The sequence below is a fragment of the Hetaerina americana genome, unplaced genomic scaffold (genome assembly GCF_022747635.1).
Source record: "Hetaerina americana unplaced genomic scaffold, ioHetAmer1.1.p SCAF_3, whole genome shotgun sequence".
Taxonomy (NCBI): Eukaryota; Metazoa; Arthropoda; class Insecta; order Odonata; family Calopterygidae; genus Hetaerina; species Hetaerina americana.
This window is the reverse complement of record NW_027286874.1, coordinates 91,935,412-91,959,965: the sequence shown is the minus strand read 5'-3', so window position 1 is coordinate 91,959,965 and position 24,554 is coordinate 91,935,412. Positions and strand designations below refer to the sequence as shown.

Below are 24,554 nucleotides of genomic sequence, written 5' to 3'. Positions count from 1 at the left end.
GAAAAAACTTTTTTCCAATTTCCAAAATTTTTTGCCTAAGATATCTTTGAATCAGCTTTTCTCATTTTCTATCACATCTTAAAAACATTTCATTTGTTTGAAGTTTAACTGGTTTACATCCGCATGATGATAACATACATGCAATGCCGCTATTGTTACACGTTCCATGCCTGCTAGATAATTTAGTAATATGAACATTTTTATGTGATTCATTGAGCCATCAATGATTTAAATCTTTCAATTTCACTTTCGGTAATATATATATATAGTGAAGCAAGCGGTGACTTTAAGAAAATATATATATATATATATATATATATAAGTCACCGCTGGCTTCACAACGGTTATTTAATTACAATATCTTTATTATCAATTGGTGTTTTCCAAAAAGTTAAGTCTAAGTTGTCTAAAAGTTCAGAATAAGTACAAGTGCCAGCTTATAAATACAATTTTATCCCTGTAGTGAACGGTGGACAGCCAGACACCAGAGAATTTTGTCATTATTAACTCTTTGGAATTTCACGATGTTTCCCAATCCTCTGCCCACCCTCCCCATCATCATCCTTCCTTCCTAGATAAAAGTGTATATGAGATGGTACTTGAGCACACCTAAAGATTATGTATTACTTCAAAACCTGTTCCCATGTATGTTTGTGTGGGTGTATATATATATATATATGTTTATTTATTCATGTTTTACTATATTTATTTTTATATACATTTGGATGGCACAATGGAGCACTAAATAAAATAGATAACACTTGAAAGGACACTCGCATTTTAGATCGTTTGAGCTTTCAGCCTTCCCTGAGGCCTTCTTTAGGTCAGACTGGAAGGTCTTAGATAGCAAAATGGATTTTGGGAGGGGGGAGGTACAGGGTATGCTCGGAAGGGAATTAAAGATGGCGGTTAAGGGTGGGAATTTTAAAAGATCAGAAAGTTAGTATATATGCAGATTCATGAGTTCTCGCCTCTATATTAGTGGCTGAATTGAGCGGGGATTCTATGATGGTTAGGGGGACACACTGGTCGAAGGAAAGGTTGTGGGAATTTCATGAGAAGGGACAGGAAGAGAAGAGAGTGCGGCAGAATTACAGGAGTAGCGGTGATTGTTCATTCAAATGGAGAAGGGGGTAATGCATTCACCTAGGTAAAATGAAGTGCATTGTTTGCATGACAAAAGATAGATGTTTTTCGAGAGATAATTAGTGTGGGCAATGAGGGGACGTGGAGAGAGGGCAGCAGAACTGTTAATCAGACATGTTTCACATTGTGGGTGGTTGTAAGGGAGGAAATTTATCAGGGGGGGATGCCAAAGGTTTGGTGGATTTCAGAAGGTTTTTGAGATTAATGGGTCGTTTGTATGCTAGAGAGAGGAATTGGAGTAATAAGGATGAGGTAGCATCATTACTGTGTAAAATAGGAAACTGTTTTTAAGAAAGGCTTTCAGTCTGTGGAATCCGTGGAAATAGGTGGTGCAAAGGTTGAGTCCTGTGTCAGATGTGGAGTTGTTTTTCTGTGGAGTGTGAAGTCGGGTGGAGCGGTGGATTTCATTCTGTAGGAGCTTTTCTGGGTAACCGCATTTGGGGAGGTATTTGCTGAGGCCAGCTTTAATGTGTCATCAATTTCATTTTGTATTCTATTGAGCCATCCAATTGTTATACTGCTCTCGTGAGTGCTTCTACATCATCCTTGGAAGTCCTCAGCAGTTAGGCCTTAACGTTTTCTCATCGGTTCTTGCTTTATTGTGTCCACATCTTTTCTGTGATGTCCCCTCATCACATTTTTGCATTTTGGGAATAGGAATAAGTCGCAGGGGGCAAGATCTGGTGAATAAGGAGGATGATCATGGATGGTGATTGAAGTTTTTGCCAGAAACTGGCGAACAATCAATGCTGAATGTGCAGGTGCATTGTCATGGTGAAGGATCCATCCATCATGTTCAGTTAAAATAGTTTGCACTGTTGATTCTCCCAAATTCAATTCATCAGCTATCATTCGGACAGTTTTTTGACGATCGGTAAGGACAATGGCACACGATCAATGTTGTCATCAACACAGGTGGTTGAAGGCCGTCCCGGTCTTGCATCATCCGTGGCATCTTGTCAGCCATCTTTCCAAATGCATCATCCATTTGAAAACGGATGTTTTCTTCAGTGCATTATCACCATAAACAGCTGTCAACATTTCAGTAATTTCTTGATAACTTTTACTGCACTTCACCAAAACACTTGATGTTGATTCGTTGCTCAGTGGTTTTGTCAATTTCTATTTTTGACAAACAGTAAAAACAAGAAAAACAGAAACTAACATAACTGGCACCATACGCACAGCTCAATGATCTGTCAAGCACAAACGGCTCATTGGATTTCAGGCAAATAGCACCCGTAGTGGGCTATAGTCTACGTCATGGCTGCCAGATTGCACCAGTTTGCGTATTTTTTGGGCAGATTACATATTACATCATCTTCAAGTGAACCTGAACATGATGTAATACATCGAAACCCAGTCTCACTATTAAACTTATCTACTAGGCAATTGTTACTATATTTTCTTTATAATGTTTGAATTCCACCACATCACACCTGAAACTACTCAATTTGTACAAGATATTATGTTCACTATTTCTGCACAGATAACATTTATTGAATGCATCATTTTTAATTTTGACTTCATATAAAACCCAATACACACATTACTAAAAAGCATAGACCATGGAAATACATGTTTCAAATACAAAATTGGAGCAAGTGCATGAAAAAATATGTATATTTTGAATATAATATGTATACTGAAGTATGAATTACAAGTTCACGAGATTCAATTGTAGAAAATATACAAGCAACTTAAGCATATTCATACATAAGTTACCATAACTGTTCAGGTAAATATATTGTAGCTGTTACATACATGAATACCAAAACCAAATCCCATACCAAAACAATAACTATTCCAATGCCAGAACGGCAAATATAAAGAGAAAGGACAAGAAAACAATATGACTCACAAGTAAAAATTCAATAAAAATTCATGATTATAAATGCATAATGACCAAAAGTAAAGCCTCTCAAATTCAAAGATCTTTGCATACTACAATATCCACAATAAAACATATAAACACGTTTTGAACAACATCAAAGGTTTAACCTCATATGGTAATGTCAGACGTCATAACAATAGGATGAAATTCTATTCAATGAACATGATCTATCTCTTCATCAATTATCAAGAGGAAATTACGAGTTTCTTCTTCATTTGATGGGCAGCAATGCTGTGCAGATTCACTCATTAGGCTTTTTCTGATGTTCTCCATGTTCTGCCAAAAAATTCAACATAAAATTTTACAGAAAAATACATTACAAGCTAAATTAATACTTTGAATTATCCAGAAAAATGGCAATACAGTATCTGGTCCTAGCTTATCATTAGCCTAAATAAAGTTTTTCAGTTTTAGAAAACACCTTCGTAAAATCTTATACCATAAGAGAAGAAGAGTTAAATTTTTAATCCTTAAGTATAAGCTGTACAATTAATTTCCATTAGCTCATATCTATAATGAAAAGTAACTTACAGACTTTCCACAATTTTATTGAACAATGGCACAACAGGTTCCTCTTTACTACACTCATGAGTAAAGTACACATGGTTCACATGGCTTGGGAAGGGAAGGTTGAAGGTCGGAAAGTGGAGGAGATATAGGAGTGAGGGGGAAAATAAAAGATATGAGCATGATTCTTCTCATCACACTGATGCCCTGGATATTGTTTTCCATGGCAATGGTGATGGGAATATACTACACCTAAAGGGAGCAGTGGGGTGGGCATTCCTGGTAAGGCTAAAGAGATGGAATAAAGTAGGGTTTCATAAAAACCCCATGCATTGCAGGTGGGGACGGTAGATTCCTAGAAAGAAATCCTTAGGGGAATATGAGGGGTGAAAGGTTTCCAAATTTATATTCAATGCAGAAGATTAATCTTTTATGTACAGCAATTTATAAATATTCAAGTAAACATATCTCATAGCCTGTTGTTACTTAATGTTCACTTCTAGAATAATTTATGATGATGGTTGTGGAATGAGGGGGCATTGATCATGTGTAGCTTGTCGCTCCAGTTATTTTGCCCAGCAATACTATTAACATTAGTACTATAGATACATTTTTGATGGATCAGGGATGTTAGCACAGGTAATATTTACCGTAAGGAGTTATAATTCAATCAATTCAACTGACATGACACTAAATACCCTAGAAATACACATTTAAATAGGCTAATTTTAAACTCAGCATACTTTCTACATCACTTCATTCCATTCTACAAGTCTAATTTTTCTTTGCTTTACCTGCTTATCCAACATTCTTCCATAAATCATATTCTAAATCATTCCATTTCCAGTCAATATACCCTACATCCACTTTTCCTACCTTCTTCAAATTTCTCCCAATGACCTTCTTCCTTACAATACCATGCCTAGCATTTCTCTGTTCGTTTTCCTTTCTTTCCGTTTCCATTTTATTTTTCCATTAATTACTACACCTGTCCATCTCATGTCTCAAATGCTTCATTGATGCAGTTTCTAATTAACACAAAACTATACTCCAAATCATAGATATCACTAATCTTTTCTTTACAACTTTATGTAAGGTCATTGTCACCAATGACACAATCCTGGCAAGGCAGTGCTGGTAAGCTAGAAAATGTGAAGATAGAGATGGCTAGGGCTATACATATACATTAGTTGTCAGTGAAATATAATGGACTGGAGCAAATTACTTCTAGAGCAATAGGCACAAAGTGATACACTCAGAATACACATGAAGATAGCAGGAGTAGGTATCATACTGAAGAAGGAATGTGGAAGAAAAGTGGAAGTGGGCTAGCAATTTAATGAGAGGATCCTGGTGTCCAAGTTAAAAGGAGACCTCAGTTATAGAGAAGACAAAATAGAAGTTGATAAGCAAATGCAACCACAAATCTACTCTGAGTTGAAAAAATGATTTTAAATATGTGACCTTCATTTAAATGAAGTGAAAATTCTTTTGCCTGTGTGAGCATATATTTCCCATTATCATAATTAAAGATATTTACACTGTGTACCAGTAAATATTAGATACAACTAAAAAATGAAGGGAAAATTCTTTTGCCTGTATGAGTATATATTTCCCATTATCATAATTAAAGATATTTACACTGTGTACCAGTAAATATTAGATACAACTAAAAAGATATCTAACCTTCTGATTTCTCTTTGAAGCTACATCATGGTCCACAACCCGCTCAGGGTAATCATGACCAATGATACAACCAGCAGATTCTTGAACATCTAGAGATGCTTTCCATGGTTCATGTACATACTCAAGAGAAAAGCCTGATAGTTCTGGAACATACCTCCTGGAAATAAAAGCACAATCATCAGCTATCAAATAATAAAGATGTTCAAGAATAACTGCACACACATAAAAGTCTTATGAAAAGGTGATTCTTGGGTTTGTTTTAATGTTGTCCCATGTGAAAATATTATGAATTTTGTAAATTAATTATTGGAAATATATGTATATTTAGAAATAAACATAAAATCGACATTTAAAATCGACATCTTCTTTAGTTAATATTATAGAAAGTTCAAATATTCTGTGAAAAGTATTTCACTAGAAATCACCTCAAGTGTTCTTTCTATATGGATGATACATAAGTACATATCTGGTAATAAGACCTTTTTGCAACTATGCAAATGAACATCAGGTAAAACGAGTACAAATAAAAACTAAAACCCAGGACAAAATTCTTCTCCCTCAAATTAAATTTCTTGCGCTGAGTGTTTCCTCTGAAACAAGATTCAATTGGGAAGAACAAGTGTTCATTATCGTAGAAATGCAGAAAAACAATGTTCAGTGAAGACAACTGATGTAACAAAGTGAATCAGCTGGTTTCATCTAACTTAAATTGAATTATCAAAAAAGAATATATATTATTGAAAATATCAAGGAAAATACAATCATAGTAATAGAAAAAATGTACCTTCATAGAGTTTGCATGAGTAATCCTTTAAAATAGCAGCATAAATGTGACCTGAGAAATATTCAGGCTTGCATGTACACTTTCTGGATGAAATTAAAAATGTATCATTTTTTCATGTTATATAAAGGAGGATACTACATAAGCAGGAAGATGGAGTAATGGCAGGATGAGCAGCGAGCAGAGCGTTGCCGACTGACTCTACAAGCCCCAAGACCCAAGAGTGTGCACGGTATAGATGGTAAAATTGAAGGCAAGAGCTAAAATATCCTCCAGGTGAACTGTAGAAGTATCCTCAACAAAACTAGGGAATTTGAGACTGTAATAGATGCATGTAATCTCAACATCATAATTGGCACAGAATCTTGGCTTAACGATAGCATTACATCGGCCAAAATATTTCCATCAAATTACAATTTCTATTGAAGGGATTGGGGTGGGATGGGCAGAGGAGTATTCATTTGTGTTTGTAGCAACATAATAAACTTTTAAGATTGGCAACAAAGTGACTGTGAGATGAAGCGTGAAAGGATACATGAAGCAAAAAATATCAAATGGTTAAAGATAATAGCTCCGTATAGAAGTCCAAGCAAAGGTATACACTCGTTGGAGATCCTTGCTGACTATTGCTCTGAAAACCCTCAAGATAATATCATCATAGCTGGGGATTTAAACTTTCCAGAAATGGGGAGGGGGGGCAAAACGGCAGGGGGCGGGCAGGCACAAGACCAGGTAAATAGCCTCATTAGCGAAGAAGGGTTTACCCAGGTAGAAAATAAGCCCACTAGGTAAGAAAACACCCCCGACGTTTTTCTTCTTAGACCTCCAAAACCTTTCATTAATATAGATGCTTTTCTGGGAATAAGTGATCACACAGCAGTGTGTGTTCAGATGGATTGATATAGATCAACAAAAGGAGGCATGGGGATGAAAAGAAAATTTGGTAATATACCTGGGCAGATAGGGAAGGGTTTCAGGAATTTTTAAGGGGCAAGTTTCTTGGATGGGCAGGCAGTGGAGTCACCATGGAGAAAATATGGAAAACATTCAAAGAAATAATTCTTGAAGGGCAAATCAAGTATGCCCCAATAAAAAATTTGAAACAGAATACCGATCTGGAGTACTACAACAAAACCATTAAAAAAAACTCAAGAAAGCGGTAAGAAAGGCACACATTAAAGAATGAAAGTAAAGATAAGTCACAGCATTACAGCACCTTGGTCTGGGACCTAAATAGGGAAAAGAAGGAGGCAAAGGAAAAATTTCTTGTCAATGCAATTTCAAAAGACAATGCAACGAAATTCTATGCATACATGAGAATGAGGAAAGACAACAGGGAACGCATGAACATATTAAAAACTAAGGATAATGGTATTATAACCATTACACTGTAGAAATAGCAAATATTTTCAACTCCTGCTTTACAGATGTTTTTCGGGGAATAGAAATCAAAAAGGAAAATAAGGTTTGCCTAAATAGCTCAGAAACAACAGAGAACTTCATTGGGGGACAGCACAAAATAGCTCACTTCCCTCGACAAACAGTTTTATCTTGGAGGACTCGTATTTTGTGAAAAAAATAAGGAAAATGAGGAAAAATAAGTCAGTGGGACCGGATAATACATCAATTGACATTCTAAAACTGGGTGATACCGCTATAGCTCTGTACCTGAGTCATCTATTCAAAGAAACTTTAAATAATGATACTCGCCTAGTGATTGGAAAAAAGCAAATATTACACCAATTTTCAAGAAAGGTGATAAAACAATAGCCAACAATTATAGACCAGTAAGCATAACACCAGTTGTTTGCAAAATAATGGAAAAAAGAATCGCTCACTACATTTGGGAATGGTGGACAAGAGATTGGTGGCTATTCAAACACCAAAATGGGTTTAGAACGGGATACTTGTGCAAAACGCAGCTATAAGGATTAAGCCAATATATCGGTGATGCAATAGATGAAGGAAAGGATGTTGATGCAGTAATCGTTATTTTTCGGCAGCTTTTGACCGAGTGCCTCATGATAAATTATTGTTAAATTTGGAGTTGTTACCATTGGATTTGAGGGTAAAGCAATGGATAAAAAATTTTCTTACAGGCAGAATCCAAAAAGTGGGAGACATTTGCAAATAGGAGAGACATTTTCAAATGAGGCGAGCAGTTTAGCAGGAGTTCCACAAGGTAGTGTTCTAGGGCCATTACTCTTCCTAATGTACGTAAACAATCTACCAAATAATTTGCATTCCCAATTAAGTCTCTTTGCTGATAACTGCATTATATACAGATGGGTAGAGCATGTAAATGACCGCGTAATACTACAAAATGACATCGATCGCCTTGGTGACTGGGTTACAAATAATAAAATGGGCATTAATGTAAGTAAGAGTAAGCATATAACTTTTTCAAATAAAAAGAATGCACAAAAGGATATTTACACCTTCTTTGGAGAAAGAATCCCATGTAGCAGTCATTGCAAATATTCAGGCATTTACTTAACTAAGGATCTTGGGTGGGGAGTCCAAGTGGATAATATGACATGGAAGGCATTTAATGAACTGCATTGGGTTATGAAAAATTTAAAAGGAAGTAGCTTAGCCACAAAAGAAAAAGTATATAAGGTACTGATTAGCACTATCCTAGAATACTCGTCCATAGTATGAGGTCCATAGTATGATGATCCATATGAGGTGAGACATATTAAAAAGAGAGAAAAAGTTCAAAGATAGGCAGTAAGATGTGTACTCGAAAGGTACAAAAGATCAGAGAGTGCCACGAAAATGTTGGACATACTGAAATGGGAGAGTTTGAAAAGTAGAAGAAAAAGGAGTAGGTTAGATGCGATGTATAGAATTGTTAAAAATGACAAAGCAAGGGAAGATTTATGGAAAGAGATGGAAAAACCAAACTTTAAGGGAAAAACGACCACAGTTTAATAAAACTAAGAACGCAAAAAACAAATATGAAAAAACCCATGGGTGATGGTAAAGGTGCGGTTGGTAATCTTTAAGTGTAACTAGTATATAAGAACTTTTTGTCTCCTATCTGTTCTTCTTGTGTATGTATGTCCATTGTAAGAGTGACAGTTGACCAGACTTGACCATTGCCACCAGGACAACTGTCCAATTGCAATGATACATCTTAAATAATAATAATAAATAACAATAAATAATAAAAATAAATAATAATAATAATAAATTTTCATATTTACTTTTTCTCTTCCTGAGACCCTTCCAAAACAATTAAAAGAGGTTCAACTCTACATACGAGGGTCATCCGGAAAGTAGTACCCGTTCGTGAAATAAAGACACAAAAGTAAATATTAACAAACATAAAAAATTTTATTTGAAAGAGGATACTTTAAACTACTTCTCAACATAATCTCCAAGCAAATTAAGGCATTTGTCATAACGTGTGACAAGTTTCTGTATTCCTGCTGCATAGTCCTTCGCCGCCAGCTCATTGAGATACGCGAGGGACCCATCTTGCACAAATTTTTGCATAATGCAGATGGTGTTTAACAATTTCATGAACAATTGTTCGAGAAACATTGGGAAAATGCTCACAGATGTCATCAATTGTGACGCGCCGATCGTTCCTCACGAATTCGTCAACTGAGCTCACCAGTTGGTCTGTAATGACAGACGGTCTCCCCGAACGCTCATCGTCGTGTGTGTTCCCCCTCCCCATGTTGAAGTTGCGACACCACCGCCGAACAGACGACTCGTCCATTACATTGTCTCCATACACCTCCTTTAATTGGCGATGAATATCACATGGGCGAACGTTTCTTGCATTGAGGAATTTAATCACTGCCCTCACTTCACAACTGGCGGCGTTCTCAATTTTTTTAAACATTGTAAACAATCACAAAAACAACACAGGCAATGCTAGCGTCACGCAACTTGGCTCAGAGAAGGCAGACAAGCCACTGAAGCTATCTGACCTCGTCCAGCGGCTACTCGCGTCGTCAGCACTTCATGCGGCACGAACGGGTACTGCTTTCCGGATGACCCTCGTATTTTGTACTTCCAAATTTATCTTTGGTTTTCTTTTACAAAATATAATGCTTCTTTTAATATTAATTTATGTTCTCATGAATTTGGATATGTATTAATGCAAAAGTTGGTGTCTGTTTCAGAAAAAGCACATCATGCTCATGATTTGAATGAGCAGTATATTTGATACAATGTTAGGGAAAATTGCCAAATCTTCCATGTTAAACTTGAAATTTTCGGCATAAAAATAATAGTTAATTGGCTCTAATTTATAAAATATTGCCACTATGTTTTCTTTAGAAAGAATCAAATATTTCAATTTAGAACTTACATGAGCATTGATACTATCTGGCCCTATAATAATAATGAAAAATTAATGAAATAATCAAAAAAATAGAATTCATCTAAATTTACTCATTACAATTTATTTAAAAAAATGTTGGAGTTATTCTGATACTAGATTCATACCAAAAGAAATTATATTTAAGAAAACTCTGTAGCCTTTACATAGTAATCCAAATTTTTTTCAAGTACCTCTGTCTATAGAACAAGTGTCATCTTGCAAGTGTCTGATCAATTCAATTAATATTTATCTACGAGGGTCATCCGGAAAGTAGTACCCGTTCGTGAAATAAAGACACAAAAGTAAATATTAACAAACATAAAAAATTTTATTTGAAAGAGGATACTTTAAACTACTTCTCAACATAATCTCCAAGCAAATTAAGGCATTTGTCATAACGTGTGACAAGTTTCTGTATTCCTGCTGCATAGTCCTTCGCCGCCAGCTCATTGAGATACGCGAGGGACCCATCTTGCACAAATTTTTGCATAATGCAGATGGTGTTTAACAATTTCATGAACAATTGTTCGAGAAACATTGGGAAAATGCTCACAGATGTCATCAATTGTGACGCGCCGATCGTTCCTCACGAATTCGTCAACTGAGCTCACCAGTTGGTCTGTAATGACAGACGGTCTCCCCGAACGCTCATCGTCGTGTGTGTTCCCCCTCCCCATGTTGAAGTTGCGACACCACCGCCGAACAGACGACTCGTCCATTACATTGTCTCCATACACCTCCTTTAATTGGCGATGAATATCACATGGGCGAACGTTTCTTGCATTGAGGAATTTAATCACTGCCCTCACTTCACAACTGGCGGCGTTCTCAATTTTTTTAAACATTGTAAACAATCACAGAAACAACACAGGCAATGCTAGCGTCACGCAACTTGGCTCAGAGAAGGCAGACAAGCCACTGAAGCTATCTGACCTCGTCCAGCGGCTACTCGCGTCGTCAGCACTTCATGCGGCACGAACGGGTACTACTTTCCTCACTTCACAACTGGCGGCGTTCTCAATTTTTTTAAACATTGTAAACAATCACAAAAACAACACAGGCAATGCTAGCGTCACGCAACTTGGCTCAGAGAAGGCAGACAAGCCACTGAAGCTATCTGACCTCGTCCAGCGGCTACTCGCGTCGTCAGCACTTCATGCGGCACGAACGGGTACTACTTTCCGGATGACCCTCGTAATTAAAATGGGTGTCGGGATGGTGAGGTGGCTAACATACAGGCTTCACACCAACAGGGCCTTGGTTCAAATCCTGGAGACATCAAAAATTTTGCAGTGGTATCCTGATTCCTACCTGAAGTGCTCTGTGGAGAGCACTTTGAGTGAGTACGATGTCTGTCGGATGGAACATTAAACTGCTGACCCCTTGACGCCTTCCAACAAGAGTAGGCTAATGTCGATGCTGGGTTTCTCTCAATCCTTCCTTTCCCAACCATCCCTAATGGTGCAAATGACCTTCCCTGTCAGTCCCCTCCCATAAAAACTACTACAACTCTAATTAAAACTTCATAGCACACTCTAGATTGGTAGTGAAATATTAAATCTTCACCATACTTTTCATTAATAATTAAAACATCTTATTAGAAGTCACTCATATCTGCCACTTATGATTTCTTCATTATATATATTTCTTAGAAGTTCATTGTCATTTTTCCAATCTGATCAGGATTACTGCAAACTTGAAACTTTCTTCTAGCCCTAGAATGATTGTTAACTTTTGAGTTAAAAAAATACTTTTGAACTAATATATAATATACTTCTTGTGCACAATGAATGACCCTTAATAGTAAAGTCTAGTTTAGCACTAGTTTTAGTTATTTCTATTCATGTAGGGTTGCAATAATTTTTACATATGAATGTTTGTTTAAATTGCATGTGCATGGTTACTTAAATGATTTTTGACTAAATATACTGAAAATATTTATTTCCAAGAACATTTTATAACCCAATTTTAACACCATGCTAACACCACACCCCACTTTTCATACACATACATTTCAATTAATTTACCCTTTGCCCCTCCCCTGCATCAATTTAGGGTAATGCTGCAACCCCCCCTTCCCCCACTGATATAAACAACGGCATATTAAAATCTTTATTTATAGCAAAAGTCACCAAAAAGTAAAACCATATGCTTATTATAGCTGACTGTCCGACCACTGATTGTAATCAACCACATAATAAGAGCAATAAAATTCATTCATTTTGTTTAATGGTACAACCATATTAAATGTCATCAAGACATGTGCAAAATATATAAACTAACACAGCATGAAGTTTTAAATGAGATGAAGATTGTCATAAGGAAGCACCTTGTTAGACCATAATATCTTACTATACCATATTATACACCATTTAGACCTTGAAAGTTTTGGTAGTTTTAAAGTGAAACTTAAGGAATACCTGCAAAAGAAGATGTCTTATTCTTTGAAAGAATACTTAAATATTCAGTAGTGTAACCTTTTTGTAAATTTTTACTAACTATGCATTTCGTGACTTATCATATTTGACGTGCCTTATATCATATACAATTTGACCACTTTGTTTTATTATATTCTGATCGCCTAGGGAGAATATATTATAAAAAAAGTTATACAAACATTCACAGTTCACATTATATAATGAGTTATAAGTTGAAGTTGGTCTACAATATTTATTATCAAAGCTTGCATTACCCCTGATGTTCAAGGTTAATATTATCAGGCTTTAATTGGTGTAAATGACAAATATTGGGTGAAAATAACTTTATACACAGTTTTTTCAACCCAGTTTCAATGTAGCATTGTCCAATGATGAGACTAATATGCTGAATCCAGTTTTTGCCACAAAAATATTTTAGTGAAAATGGATGGTAATTTTACCCACAATTAAGGTGAAGTTCAAATGATTGCATGAATTACCTTACTGTTTTATGAAGGAAAAACTGAATTTTAGGGGCTGAAAATAACTTCAAATTATAATTTAATAGAAGAATGATCTTACTTAATATAAGTGCCCCAAGGATCTAGCCTTTGTCCATAACTGACAGGAGATACACAGAGAGTGCAGTCCAAGAGTCTCTCGAAAGCAGAAGAGGAGACCCACATCCAATTTCCAGCACAAACAGACCAGTCTGCATCAATTAGGTGGTATAGGAAGACAGAAAGGCCACGTTCCCAAGAAATCCATAGGTCCCCTCTGGTGAGGAAGCATGCCACAGCATTCCGAGCAGCATGTGGCATCCAACCTTCCTAATGGAAATTGAAATATGCACCACTTACAAAATGCACACACACATACATACATACATACATATATATATATATATATATATATATATATATATATATATATATATATATATATAAATGCACACACACACACACATATACGTATGTATGTATATATATATATATATACACAGACACACACACATATATATATATATACATTTTTTTTCCACCAAGTATAAAATCTATCACGTGATTTTTTTCTAATCATATATCAAGGAAAAGAATTAAGCTTGCCGCTCAACTACCTAGTACTAGAGCTGTGACCATCAGCTCAAGGGTGTTTATTTGGTGAGATAGGTGAGAATGGCTGACCTTAAAATTAGCCCAGTGATGCTTGAAGGAACAAAATGTATTCAGGCTAGGAGATCTTTTGCTGTGATTATCCCTCAAGTATCCAGTATGAAATATTTATTTGAGATAAAAATCTTATTAGCTATATCCAAGATGAATTCTATAGGCCACTGAGCTGGCAACCTATGCTTCACAAACATACTAATTCCGAACATCTAGTGAAATAGTTCAGTCAAATTACTAGCCTTTTCCTGATTTACCTTGTGTTTGGATGAATTTCCGATTTGTTAGAAAAGGTCCAGCCTTTTTTCCTGTATGTAAATAGTATTACTGTATTTGTTTTACTCACACAACTTTAATCATAAAACATCAGTGTAAACACTGGGTTACATATGACACTGCATTGCCCAGTTAGCTCACCTTTTACTCAACGTGTCATACCAGTAAACAAATATGCCATAATTATTACCATACCATTCCCCAGTCTGCAGTGATCTTGCACTACTTATCTATAGCGCACATGTAGTTCATTGCTCATTGCTCCTTGATTTTTCTAATGGTAATTTATGTCTCAACTTGATCAAGAAAAGTAGGAAAATCAAAGAACTACTCAATGTGCACAACAAAGATCAGCATTCTATGTACCTATAACAAAATTTGGGTTCACACACAGTAGTTACGATAAATGTAGTAAACTTTAAAGTCAATAAAACCTAATCACGATTTTATAATTGTCCAACTATAATGGATAACTTAACATTACTCCATACTAAGCATACCAGTCTGAGTTGTCTCATTGCTGCATCAATGAAAGGATAGCCAGTCTCCCCTTTGCTCCATTTCTTCAAGTTTTTGTCATCATCTGCCCATGGAATATTTAAACAAATTGGATTTTTCTCCATTTCAGCATAGAATGGATTGTCAACAGACATTGTATAAAAATATTCCCTCCACATCAGTTGTCCTGTTATGCTGCTACTTGGAGGACAATCCTTTCCTTGAACTTTTATCCAGATGTCATGTATTTCCCAATAAAATCTGTCAAAAAATGTAACATTTTCACTAACAATTGAATAACAATTTTCCAGCAGTTATTCTTGATCAAACTATTACAGGCACGAAACACGAATTATTTTTACCACAGTCACAAATTTGATTAATATACGAGGGTCATCCGGAAAGTAGTACCCGTTCGTGCCGCATGAAGTGCTGACGACGCGAGTAGCCGCTGGACGAGGTCAGATAGCTTCAGTGGCTTGTCTGCCTTCTCTGAGCCAAGTTGCGTGACGCTAGCATTGCCTGTGTTGTTTCTGTGATTGTTTACAATGTTTAAAAAAATTGAGAACGCCGCCAGTTGTGAAGTGGAGGGCAGTGATTAAATTCCTCAATGCAAGAAACGTTCGCCCATGTGATATTCCTCGCCAATTAAAGGAGGGTGTATGGAGACAATGTAATGGACGAGTCGTCTGTTCGGCGGTGGTTGTCGCAACTTCAACATGGGGAGGGGGAACACACACGACGATGAGCGTTCGGGGAGACCGTCTGTCATTACAGACCAACTGGTGAGCTCAGTTGACGAATTCGTGAGGAACGATCGGCGCGTCACAATTGATGACATCTGTGAGCATTTTCCCAATGTTTCTCGAACAATTGTTCATGAAATTGTTAAACACCATCTGCATTATGCAAAAATTTGATGCAAGATGGGTCCCTCGCGTATCTCAATGAGCTGGCGGCGAAGGACTATGCAGCAGGAATACAGAAACTTGTCACACGTTATGACAAATGCCTTAATTTGCTTGGAGATTATGTTGAGAAGTAGTTTAAAGTATCCTCTTTCAAATAAAATTTTTTATGTTTGTTAATATTTACTTTTGTGTCTTTATTTCACGAACGGGTACTACTTTCCGGATGACCCTCGTAGATAAATATTAATTGAATTGATCAGACACTTGCAAGATGACACTTGTTCTATAGACAGAGGTACTTGAAAAAAATTTGGATTAATATGTAAAGGCTACAGAGTTTTCTTAAATATAATTTCTTTTGGTATGAATCTAGTATCACAATAACTCCACAACACGAACGGGTACTACTTTCCGGATGACCCTCGTATTAAAGGGAAGAAGCAACCACAGTCACCATTAGGAATACCTTTCATGGTTAATCCATAAAGGTCATCTATAAATGGCAACGCGTTGTCCATGGACATATCTATGAACTTAATTCTGGAATTCTAATACAAATAAAGACTGCTATTGCTGGAGAGGGTTGAATATCTTCCCCAAATACACTCTCTGACAATGAAAAAATTTCAAAGTGTAGAAGAAAAGTGTAAATACCTCATATTTAAAACACCCTTGTGTTTAAAGTTAACTTTAACCTCATGGATAGTGGCACAATGCGCATGACTACAAATACCTGTGACATCATATGTATGGTATTTTATCAAATATCTTGTTCCTTTAAAAGCCAGCAGAACTTTGGAGTGTAAGAGGTCGCCTTGGTAGCTTGAATGGCTAAAGCACTCGGCTGGACATCAAGGGATCTGGGTTTGAAGCCTGGTCAAGGCAAATGATTTTTACATGTTGAAATTGATGCATTGTAATGTGCATTAGTGGATGACTCCCTTATGTAAATGTTGCAGCATCTCGTACCAGTTTCTTAGAACTCTCTCCAGCTATTTTTCAGCTCTGATAGAGCACTCCTTTGCTACCTTGGTCATTCACAAGACATGGACGACCGAAAATGAGATATGGATACAAACACTGGAAGTAGGCAAATAACCTAGTGACCTCACAGGAAAAATTTCCCCCCATGAATATAACAGATGGCTAACAAAAAAACAGATGGCTAAGTCTTCATGGCGTTGCTATCACTCTTATTCTGGCAAGCCACCTATGTAAGAGAAAAGGAATTTGATAAAATTGAGGCTGAATCAAAAGAGATACACATTCTATAAAAATGATGAAAGGGATGGGAGTCATATCAGTATTTGGTCTTTTTCTCTTTATTAACCTAGGACACTTACATTTGAAATTTCCATTGTTCAAAACTCAGGGACAATATAGTTGTATACCATGGTAATAGTTGATCGATAAATGGTATTATGGCTGCTAAAACAGACCAGTCTACTTGTCACAAGTTTCAAACTAATAAACTTCACAAAAACCTGTGAAACTTAAATGTAGCTTTAACTAACTACACTGACAAGAATGAGAGCTGTATAATACATGATCATAAATAATTCATTCATTGAAACTGTTATGTTTTCATGTAATAGTATAAAATTATTAAAATGTGCATTTAGTATTATATCATTCACTAGCTAAGTATTCTACCTGCAGTTTATTTATTTATTTAGCCTTAGTCCGAAAACAGCACTTTTTGGCCTTAACATTGGACTATTAACACTGATAACAATGGACATAATTACGAACACCCAAGCCCTAAATGGAGAAAAATCCAGCGAGGTGGGAATCAAACCTGCAACCCTTGGATTGGCAGATGAGGACGTTACCCCACTGCCACCAGGGGTTTGTAAATGAAGTTCATCAGAATGCATGTTCTGGGCATACAATGACAACTACCTTCGTACAGAAAGGCATCCAAATCGAAGCGCTGCACTTTGAGATGTAGGTGGACCAATAAGGTCTGGATAGGCTTGATTAGGCAAGTAAACTCCATTTTGAAAGGCATTTTCCTCAACTTTAAGACGTTGAGCCAGTTGAAGTAATGCATGTGTCTCACCCCCAATCCAGCGAACTATTGGCGTCTCGTCCTTCACCTCTCTTTCAAGGCCAAATGATTCAGGAGTAGGAAACGAGTTGAAAGCCTGTTTTGACCAAATAAAATAAACATATAGCCATATGTGAAAATAATTTTTTTGAACAAGCTCTTTAAAATATGCTTTTTGTCATAATTTTCCATTTTAGAAGGAATCTTGAGTTGAATTTCTCTTAACTTCTGAGAGACACATCAGCTTTCTGTAACATCAAAATTACAGTATAGTTCAACAAATACCTCACAATGGTATTATGTGGCCACATTTGCCAGACATGAAGTACAGTGATTTCATGCCATGAAACTCACAAGTATTCTGAATTTTTGGTGGTGAAACCACCTTTCTCAAGGGAGAGAAGGAACCGAGAAGGTGGCAATAGGAGAGGACGCTGGATGGAAGGGGAAGGCGGTGAAAGGTTTGAAGGGGAAGAGTTGGGAGAGGAAGGTTTGGAAGTGTTGGATTGATATGGAAGGTTTTGGGATCAGAGAAGGGATGATACCCTAAGGCCCTCCATTCACAAAAATACATAATTATGAGATCTGTTCAGTAAAGAGTTGATCATAAATTTTTGAGCCGCATAACTTTTGTAAAATTACTATTTTATGTTATATTATTGGCTTAATGTGTAAATATCATGTTGAACCAATGTGATTGATTTGACCCAGTATTGTATCAGTAGCAGCTACTGTAATTTGACTTAGCCTCAATTCATTGGGATTGGGTACTTCCCACATGTTGGAAACAGAAAAATTACCCATGGTATGTGTTTGTAAATGGTGGGTTCTGAGACTGCCCATGCCTGTACAACAGGATGTTTGCATGCAGGTATATCTGTAGCTGAATTTGGTATTACAGGAATATGAGGAGTTTTGTTTGTAGGCTATCACTGTAGACAAAACTTCCACACAAACTGCCACATCCTTATGGATCCTAAGGGCAAACAGCAAAGCACTGCATATAAATCTCCAGCATTACCAACCCCCCCAAAAAAAGCCACAGTAGCAGCCTCTGGTAGAAAACTTATGGTCATATCATTTTTTTAATGTTCAAAGAATGGCTTATTGACAGTACAGCACACAAAACTATAAATGTATCATACTAGATGAACAAAAAATGTACAAGATCATATCAATCACAGAAAGTCACATTTCAAAGCAACAGGCTGGATCCTGCACTATGATAATGCACATTGCAATGTTGTTGCTGAATATCTTATGAAAATCTATGTTGAATATGTTGTCCAGACATCACTGTTATCCAGACATTACCCCATTTGACATTTTCCTTCCCCAAAGTAATGCAATACCTTAGTGGAAAGCATTTTTCATCATCAGAAGAAGTAATGAAGGCTGATAAGATTTTGAAGAATCTACAAAAAATGACTTTACATGTCTTTGAAGATTGGAAAAAAGGTTGGGCAGATGATTATATCCAGCGTGACTACTTGGAGAAGGATTACCTATTTGCAGGACAAGTAAAGGTATGTTGAGAAAAATAAAATATGATAATTCTTTATTGAACATCCTTGACACAATGACCATAGGGGAATAGAATAAAAATTCTCCTACCTCAAATTCAACAAGCAAACTATTTGCCAATGTCCCAAACGTGACATTGGACCAATCAGCATCTCGTACTGGTCTTGGAGGTGTACCGATTATTGGTACAGTTTCCTGAAAAGTACAATAGTCAAGTGCTATATATCTTACATCTGCTGAGAAGAAGCTTGGTTGTGATAGTAATGAGATGATTCTTCTAGAGGAAAACTAATTAATAAGGTTGACAAATTGCCCAAAGCTTTTACAATAAAAAGCGACAAATATTTGAAATCAAATTATTAGAGACAAGATTTATTAAAATAGAATTTTACTTGGAAAAGGGAGGTACTGAAAAGTATTACTTAAAGAAAAGAAAAACTGATATTATGGTCTGGATGACTAGATGTAATGCCTGTTGAACAAGCAAAAGCTGTCAGAATGGAACAAATTGTTATTTGAGAAAAGGAAATGGAAAACAAAATAAGGATAAAGGTTGCCAGCAGAATAGATATTGGTCTTCTGCCAGCTGAGTGAAGTAAGAAATTAAATAATTTTCCTGCCGATCTAGTAGCTTTGCTGAGGGATTTGCATGAAACTCATGCTAATGGTAATATCATATCCTACCTATTTTGAGGCATGACAGTTAACTGAAGACAACTGGAAGGTAAAATATATTTGAATCTTTTTTTAACTAAGAAAATCTTTAAAAAAAACTATTGTTACCAACTTTTATTTTTTTCAAACATTGGCAATACACTCTCACATTAGCAGTCAATATGTGCATAATTATCTCAAATCCTATTGTAAATCATAATGCGTCCCTAAATAGAAAATTAAAGCAGGGCCTTTCTATGCAACAATTCAGTGTCATAGAAATGACAGTTGCCCTGCTTTACTCTACCAAGTCAAACTATATGCATATCACTGAGAATGGCTGACTTTCATCATAAATTTAAAGGTGGAGGGAATCATATGTCTTGTTCAAAAATGTTTCTTTAACCTCACCATTTTATGTAGAATATGTGCTTTCGTTGAAAAAATTTTTTTTTACAATAAAATTTTCATCCCAGCCAACAGGACTAATGCCTACATCCCCCTGACTTCTCCCATATCCTTTTCCACAGTCACTAGCCTCTACAAATCTCCTTCTTCTTGCAAAAATTATTTTATACATTCCTCTCATGAGCATCCTGTCACTCTCCAAAATGTACACAAATATTTCATTACATGTAATACAACCTGAGAAAAATGTTCATGCCAATTCAGTAGCTCCGCTGAGGGATTTGCATGAAAATCATACATGCAACACAAAATTATTATTTTATTTTAGCCTTCATAATTAGGTAATGACTACTGATAAAATTTATCTTTCTAGAAATCAGGAATAGTCTAAAAATTATGGATGTTAATTTTCCCAGACTTTTACTACAACTTTATTTTATTATTGATCCAATATTGTACCACCAATTTCATTTATCATTCTCAGTCTGAAAATATTGTAACAATACCACTGTTGACAAACAAAGGTTTTTCCAAATTTCTAAGGAAATAAATAGATATTTTAAGGTTTGGTGCACCCATTTTTGCCATATCGTATCCCTGATGCAGTCAAACAGATACTGATAAATTTACATGTGCAAATATTTCAGCATTTTCCCTTATTGCTTAACTTTCATGGGTAGATAATTATAAAACAAAAATAGTTCTAAAAATGTGATGACTCACATATACGAGTATAAAAATCCCATTTACAGCTAAGAGAATCAATTGCTGGTAGTTTTAGTCCTATATTTGGAGTTTTAATTTTATTAAGCATCGAGATCCATGTTATACATGACATGACACCTACATGTATTTTTTTATTGCTAGCTCTCAGGAAATACCAAGTGGTAAACAAATTATGATATAAGAGAACATCAGAAGGCACTGAGTAAAGCTGAAAAAATATTCCTTTTATGGAATATGTACCTGTGGTATTCTCACTCAAAGAAGAAAGTACCTAACAATTACTATCAAACATAATAGTTTCAAGCTCAACTTTGTGGAATTCCTTCATGATGAGGGTAGAGGAAGAACCTTTGCACTTCCACATAAAGATTTATTACTTCACGTGAACATAGTTTTGCTACTGTGCATCAACATCAGGTGGCATACATGAAAAAGTATTTCAACTTGTATAGCCTGGCTCCATGAAGGGAGGAAGTTAGGGGGAGTAAGGGAGAAGTGGTAAGTTGAGTGCTAGTGCAGCAACCTATTAGTGGGCAAGGGGAGGGGAGGTGTTTGTCCGCAATGGTTTGACCCTCATTAAGGGACGGTCAATGGTCATCAGCTTATTTTTTATTAATGAGCTTATTTTTTGAAATGGACTTTTTTAGGGATGACACAGCCTTAATTACTTCTTGTGCACCTTAATACAGGAATTTAAGAAATTCCTGTATTTCGCTATTTCCCTTTTGGGTTTAAAATTTCAAAAAATACACTGCTTGTCACGAAAGCAGATAAGGGGAATTCAGTCGTGGCATTAGACAAGGAGTCCTAAGTAAAAAAAGGGAAGACTTGATTTTGTCCATTTAAATAGCGTTACTCATCATCCACTGCAGAACACCAGAAAGAAGTCTAGACGTGAGGTGTTGTTAAAGCCAATTGATACTATCAAACTTGTACAAATGAATCCCAAATCCCCCAGATTCTTTAGTCTTCCAAAAATACACAAAAGTGATAGCCCTATCCAACCAGGGGTATCTAGTGTCTCCCGCACCAGCCCACCTACTTGCTCATAAGTTAAACAACTTACTCAGATAACATGCTCATTTTTCTCCAAAATACTGTATTAAGAACTCATACGAGTTCGCGAGTAAGTTGTCAGATATAGAACTGCCGTCAAAATGTATTATGGTGTCCTTCGATGTTGCCAACATGTTTACAAACATCCCAAGGAAGGAGGCCCTGAAACTAGAGGAAATATCCCACATAAAGGCTAAAACACCATCTCATGTGATGATTGAATTGTTAGACTTTTTAGCATTTATTTGAATGCATGCATGTATGCGTATGTATCCTTGAATGCATGTATCTTTTTTCCCTATTTTAATTTCGATGTGCAAATCTGTGCATAATGAATTTGTGTCTATCTATATGTAATTATGTGTATATATGCACATAATTATAAATTTTATGCCTAATATTGTACGTATACACCGATGGGTTGAATGACAGAAGGGACCAATAGGTCTCAATTTTGCCCAAATAAATACCTCTATTTATCTCTCCATAAATTAATAAGACAAACACCGACTAAGTGTTCATGAGCATTTTGAGGCCTGTGGGCACCTCTTCAAGCTGTCCAGGCTTGAGCATTATCATTGGCAATATTAATAAATGTTTAGTCTTGTATTATGGATAAAATCAAATGATTATCTCGTTCAAATGATTTCAGACATAATTAGTAAGTATTTTAATAAATCAGTAACAATTATATCTTCCTGAATTATATGGGTATAACTAATAGATATAGTGAGTGATAAAATTAAACTATATCCAGAGAATATATTTTATTGCCTTACTGTGATTCCATTCTCCTGTATCTTTTATTTCCCTATTCTTGTTTGTGATAATCAGAAATGGTAAGTGGTAAATCCTCCGGGTAGACAGGGGTTTCCTGAACCCATCAAAGATCACTTCACCCAAGCTTGATCAAAGCAATCCAAAATTGGTTTCCCATGAAAATGTGTCTGGAATTTTGCTGTATATAGGACTTAGTGGTCTGCGTTATTTAGAATAGTTGAGAATATATTATACAGAATTTTTTAACATAATACTTGTCCACACGAACAGGCATATTTAAAAAATTCTTTGGGATACTTCATAATAAATATTACAAATGGAAAAACTACTTTTTTAATCATAACATAAAATCTAACCTAGTTTAACAGTTGTGAAAAATTGTACCGATTTGAAAATATCTTCCACCGTTACACAATGCTAGTTAGGATTTAAAGAAATGCTTACTATGAACAATTGATAAGTCAAAGGTGGTGTCCCTCCATTTGTTCCTATAATTTCTTTTGGATCCCATAAAGTGTGAGACACTTTCTCAACAACTGTTATCCCGAGTTCTGCACACATAATCTTTACAGAGTCATCACGATCTTTCCAAATGGGCTCACAATCCTGAAAATTAAGAAGCATAGTTACATAAAACAGGGCTCTCTGATGACCTTACGGCTGACTATCAGTATACACACTTGCTCGAAACAAATTTTCTTGAGTCCAATTTCTTCATGGAGTCTTTTTACAATCTTTGATGGTTTTCCCCTTAGAAGATAAAGCTTTCCCCCGTGAGATTTTAACTGATCATTCAGGTCTTTCAGAGATTCGAGCAAAAAGTTCATTCGGTTATATCCCACCAACTTCGTACCTAAAAGTTTCAATTGAAGAAAATTAGATACAACAAAGGTATAAAATCACGTGTAGTTTACAACAAAATGCGTTCAATTGCAGAAAAAGTAATTGCCACTTCTGAACTTGTAAAATTTCAGTGACTAAAACCATACCTGCACTTTCTCCATCGAAGATAAATACGGCATAAAACTCGGAGCTATCTTTCAGTGCTTCTAGCAAAGCTGGATTATCGTGCAAACGTAGACCATGCCGAAACCATAGTAAAGATGGGGTTCCTTCAAATTTATTCATTGCAAATATCGCTTCCTCAGTTCTTGACAAATAATTAAATGAGAAATCCAGTATAGTTAACTCGTATCAATTTCTCCAAAGCAACTGGATAACCTCAGCTTCAACAGGTATTCGCCGCCAGCCTACCAAGAGACTCGAAATCTTCTGTCTCTAATGAATTATTGATTGGAATACTGTATTTTTTAATCTTCTGGACTCACGTGTACGTACACCTGATTAACTTATGACGTCATGGTAGCATATGATATAATATCTCAAAATTTCCGCCATTGTCATGGAATTTCCAACATTTTCGAACAGCGGAATTGGGTAAATTGCCTAGCATAATCAACACCAATGCTTACAAGCGACATACCGATATGGTAGTAAATCCAATTAATTCACGCGCCACAGAATCCAAATACCCTAGTTAGCGTTTCTCTTCTGTTGTACATAAACAAACAATTTCATACGGCAGAGGCATCACTTGACAATATTGTATAGTTTAGTCGCAAAAGTTACCCAAAACCCAAAATAAAGTAGATAGGTAACATTTTATTGTTTTATAAGGAATATTTCCAAGATTTCCGCAATTACAAGACCTGAAGAACGGGTATTTCAAATTAGT

At 36.0% G+C, this 24,554-nt stretch overlaps 1 protein-coding gene across 1 annotated transcript; it reads right to left on the bottom strand.

Annotated features, from left to right (window-relative positions):
* Nucleotides 1-2,644: 2,644 nt before the first annotated feature.
* Nucleotides 2,645-24,492, bottom strand: cry (circadian regulator cryptochrome). The gene is made up of 9 exons (XM_071588503.1): nucleotides 23,809-24,492; nucleotides 23,500-23,672; nucleotides 23,264-23,425; nucleotides 19,286-19,390; nucleotides 17,524-17,768; nucleotides 14,713-14,971; nucleotides 13,353-13,600; nucleotides 5,234-5,390; nucleotides 2,645-3,316 (listed from the first exon to the last, which is right to left on the bottom strand). Exons 1-9 carry the CDS (start codon nucleotides 23,945-23,947, stop codon nucleotides 3,194-3,196), a joined length of 1,611 nt encoding a protein of 536 aa, XP_071444604.1. The 5' UTR covers nucleotides 23,948-24,492; the 3' UTR covers nucleotides 2,645-3,193.
* Nucleotides 24,493-24,554: the final 62 nt, after the last annotated feature.

What these genes read in the sequence shown, in the direction of transcription:
- cry (XM_071588503.1), bottom strand. Translation starts at nt 23,947, where the DNA reads ATGAATAAATTTGAAGGAACCCCATCTTTACTATGGTTTCGGCATGGT. An exon ending in CTTCGATGGAGAAAGTGCAG is followed by an intron (nt 23,673 to 23,808) that starts GTATGGTTTTAG and finishes TGAAACTTTTAG; the next exon opens with GTACGAAGTTGGTGGGATAT. An exon ending in CCTTGGGGCACTTATATTAA is followed by an intron (nt 5,391 to 13,352) that starts GTAAGATCATTC and finishes TTTTATTTCCAG; the next exon opens with GAGGTATGTTCCAGAACTAT.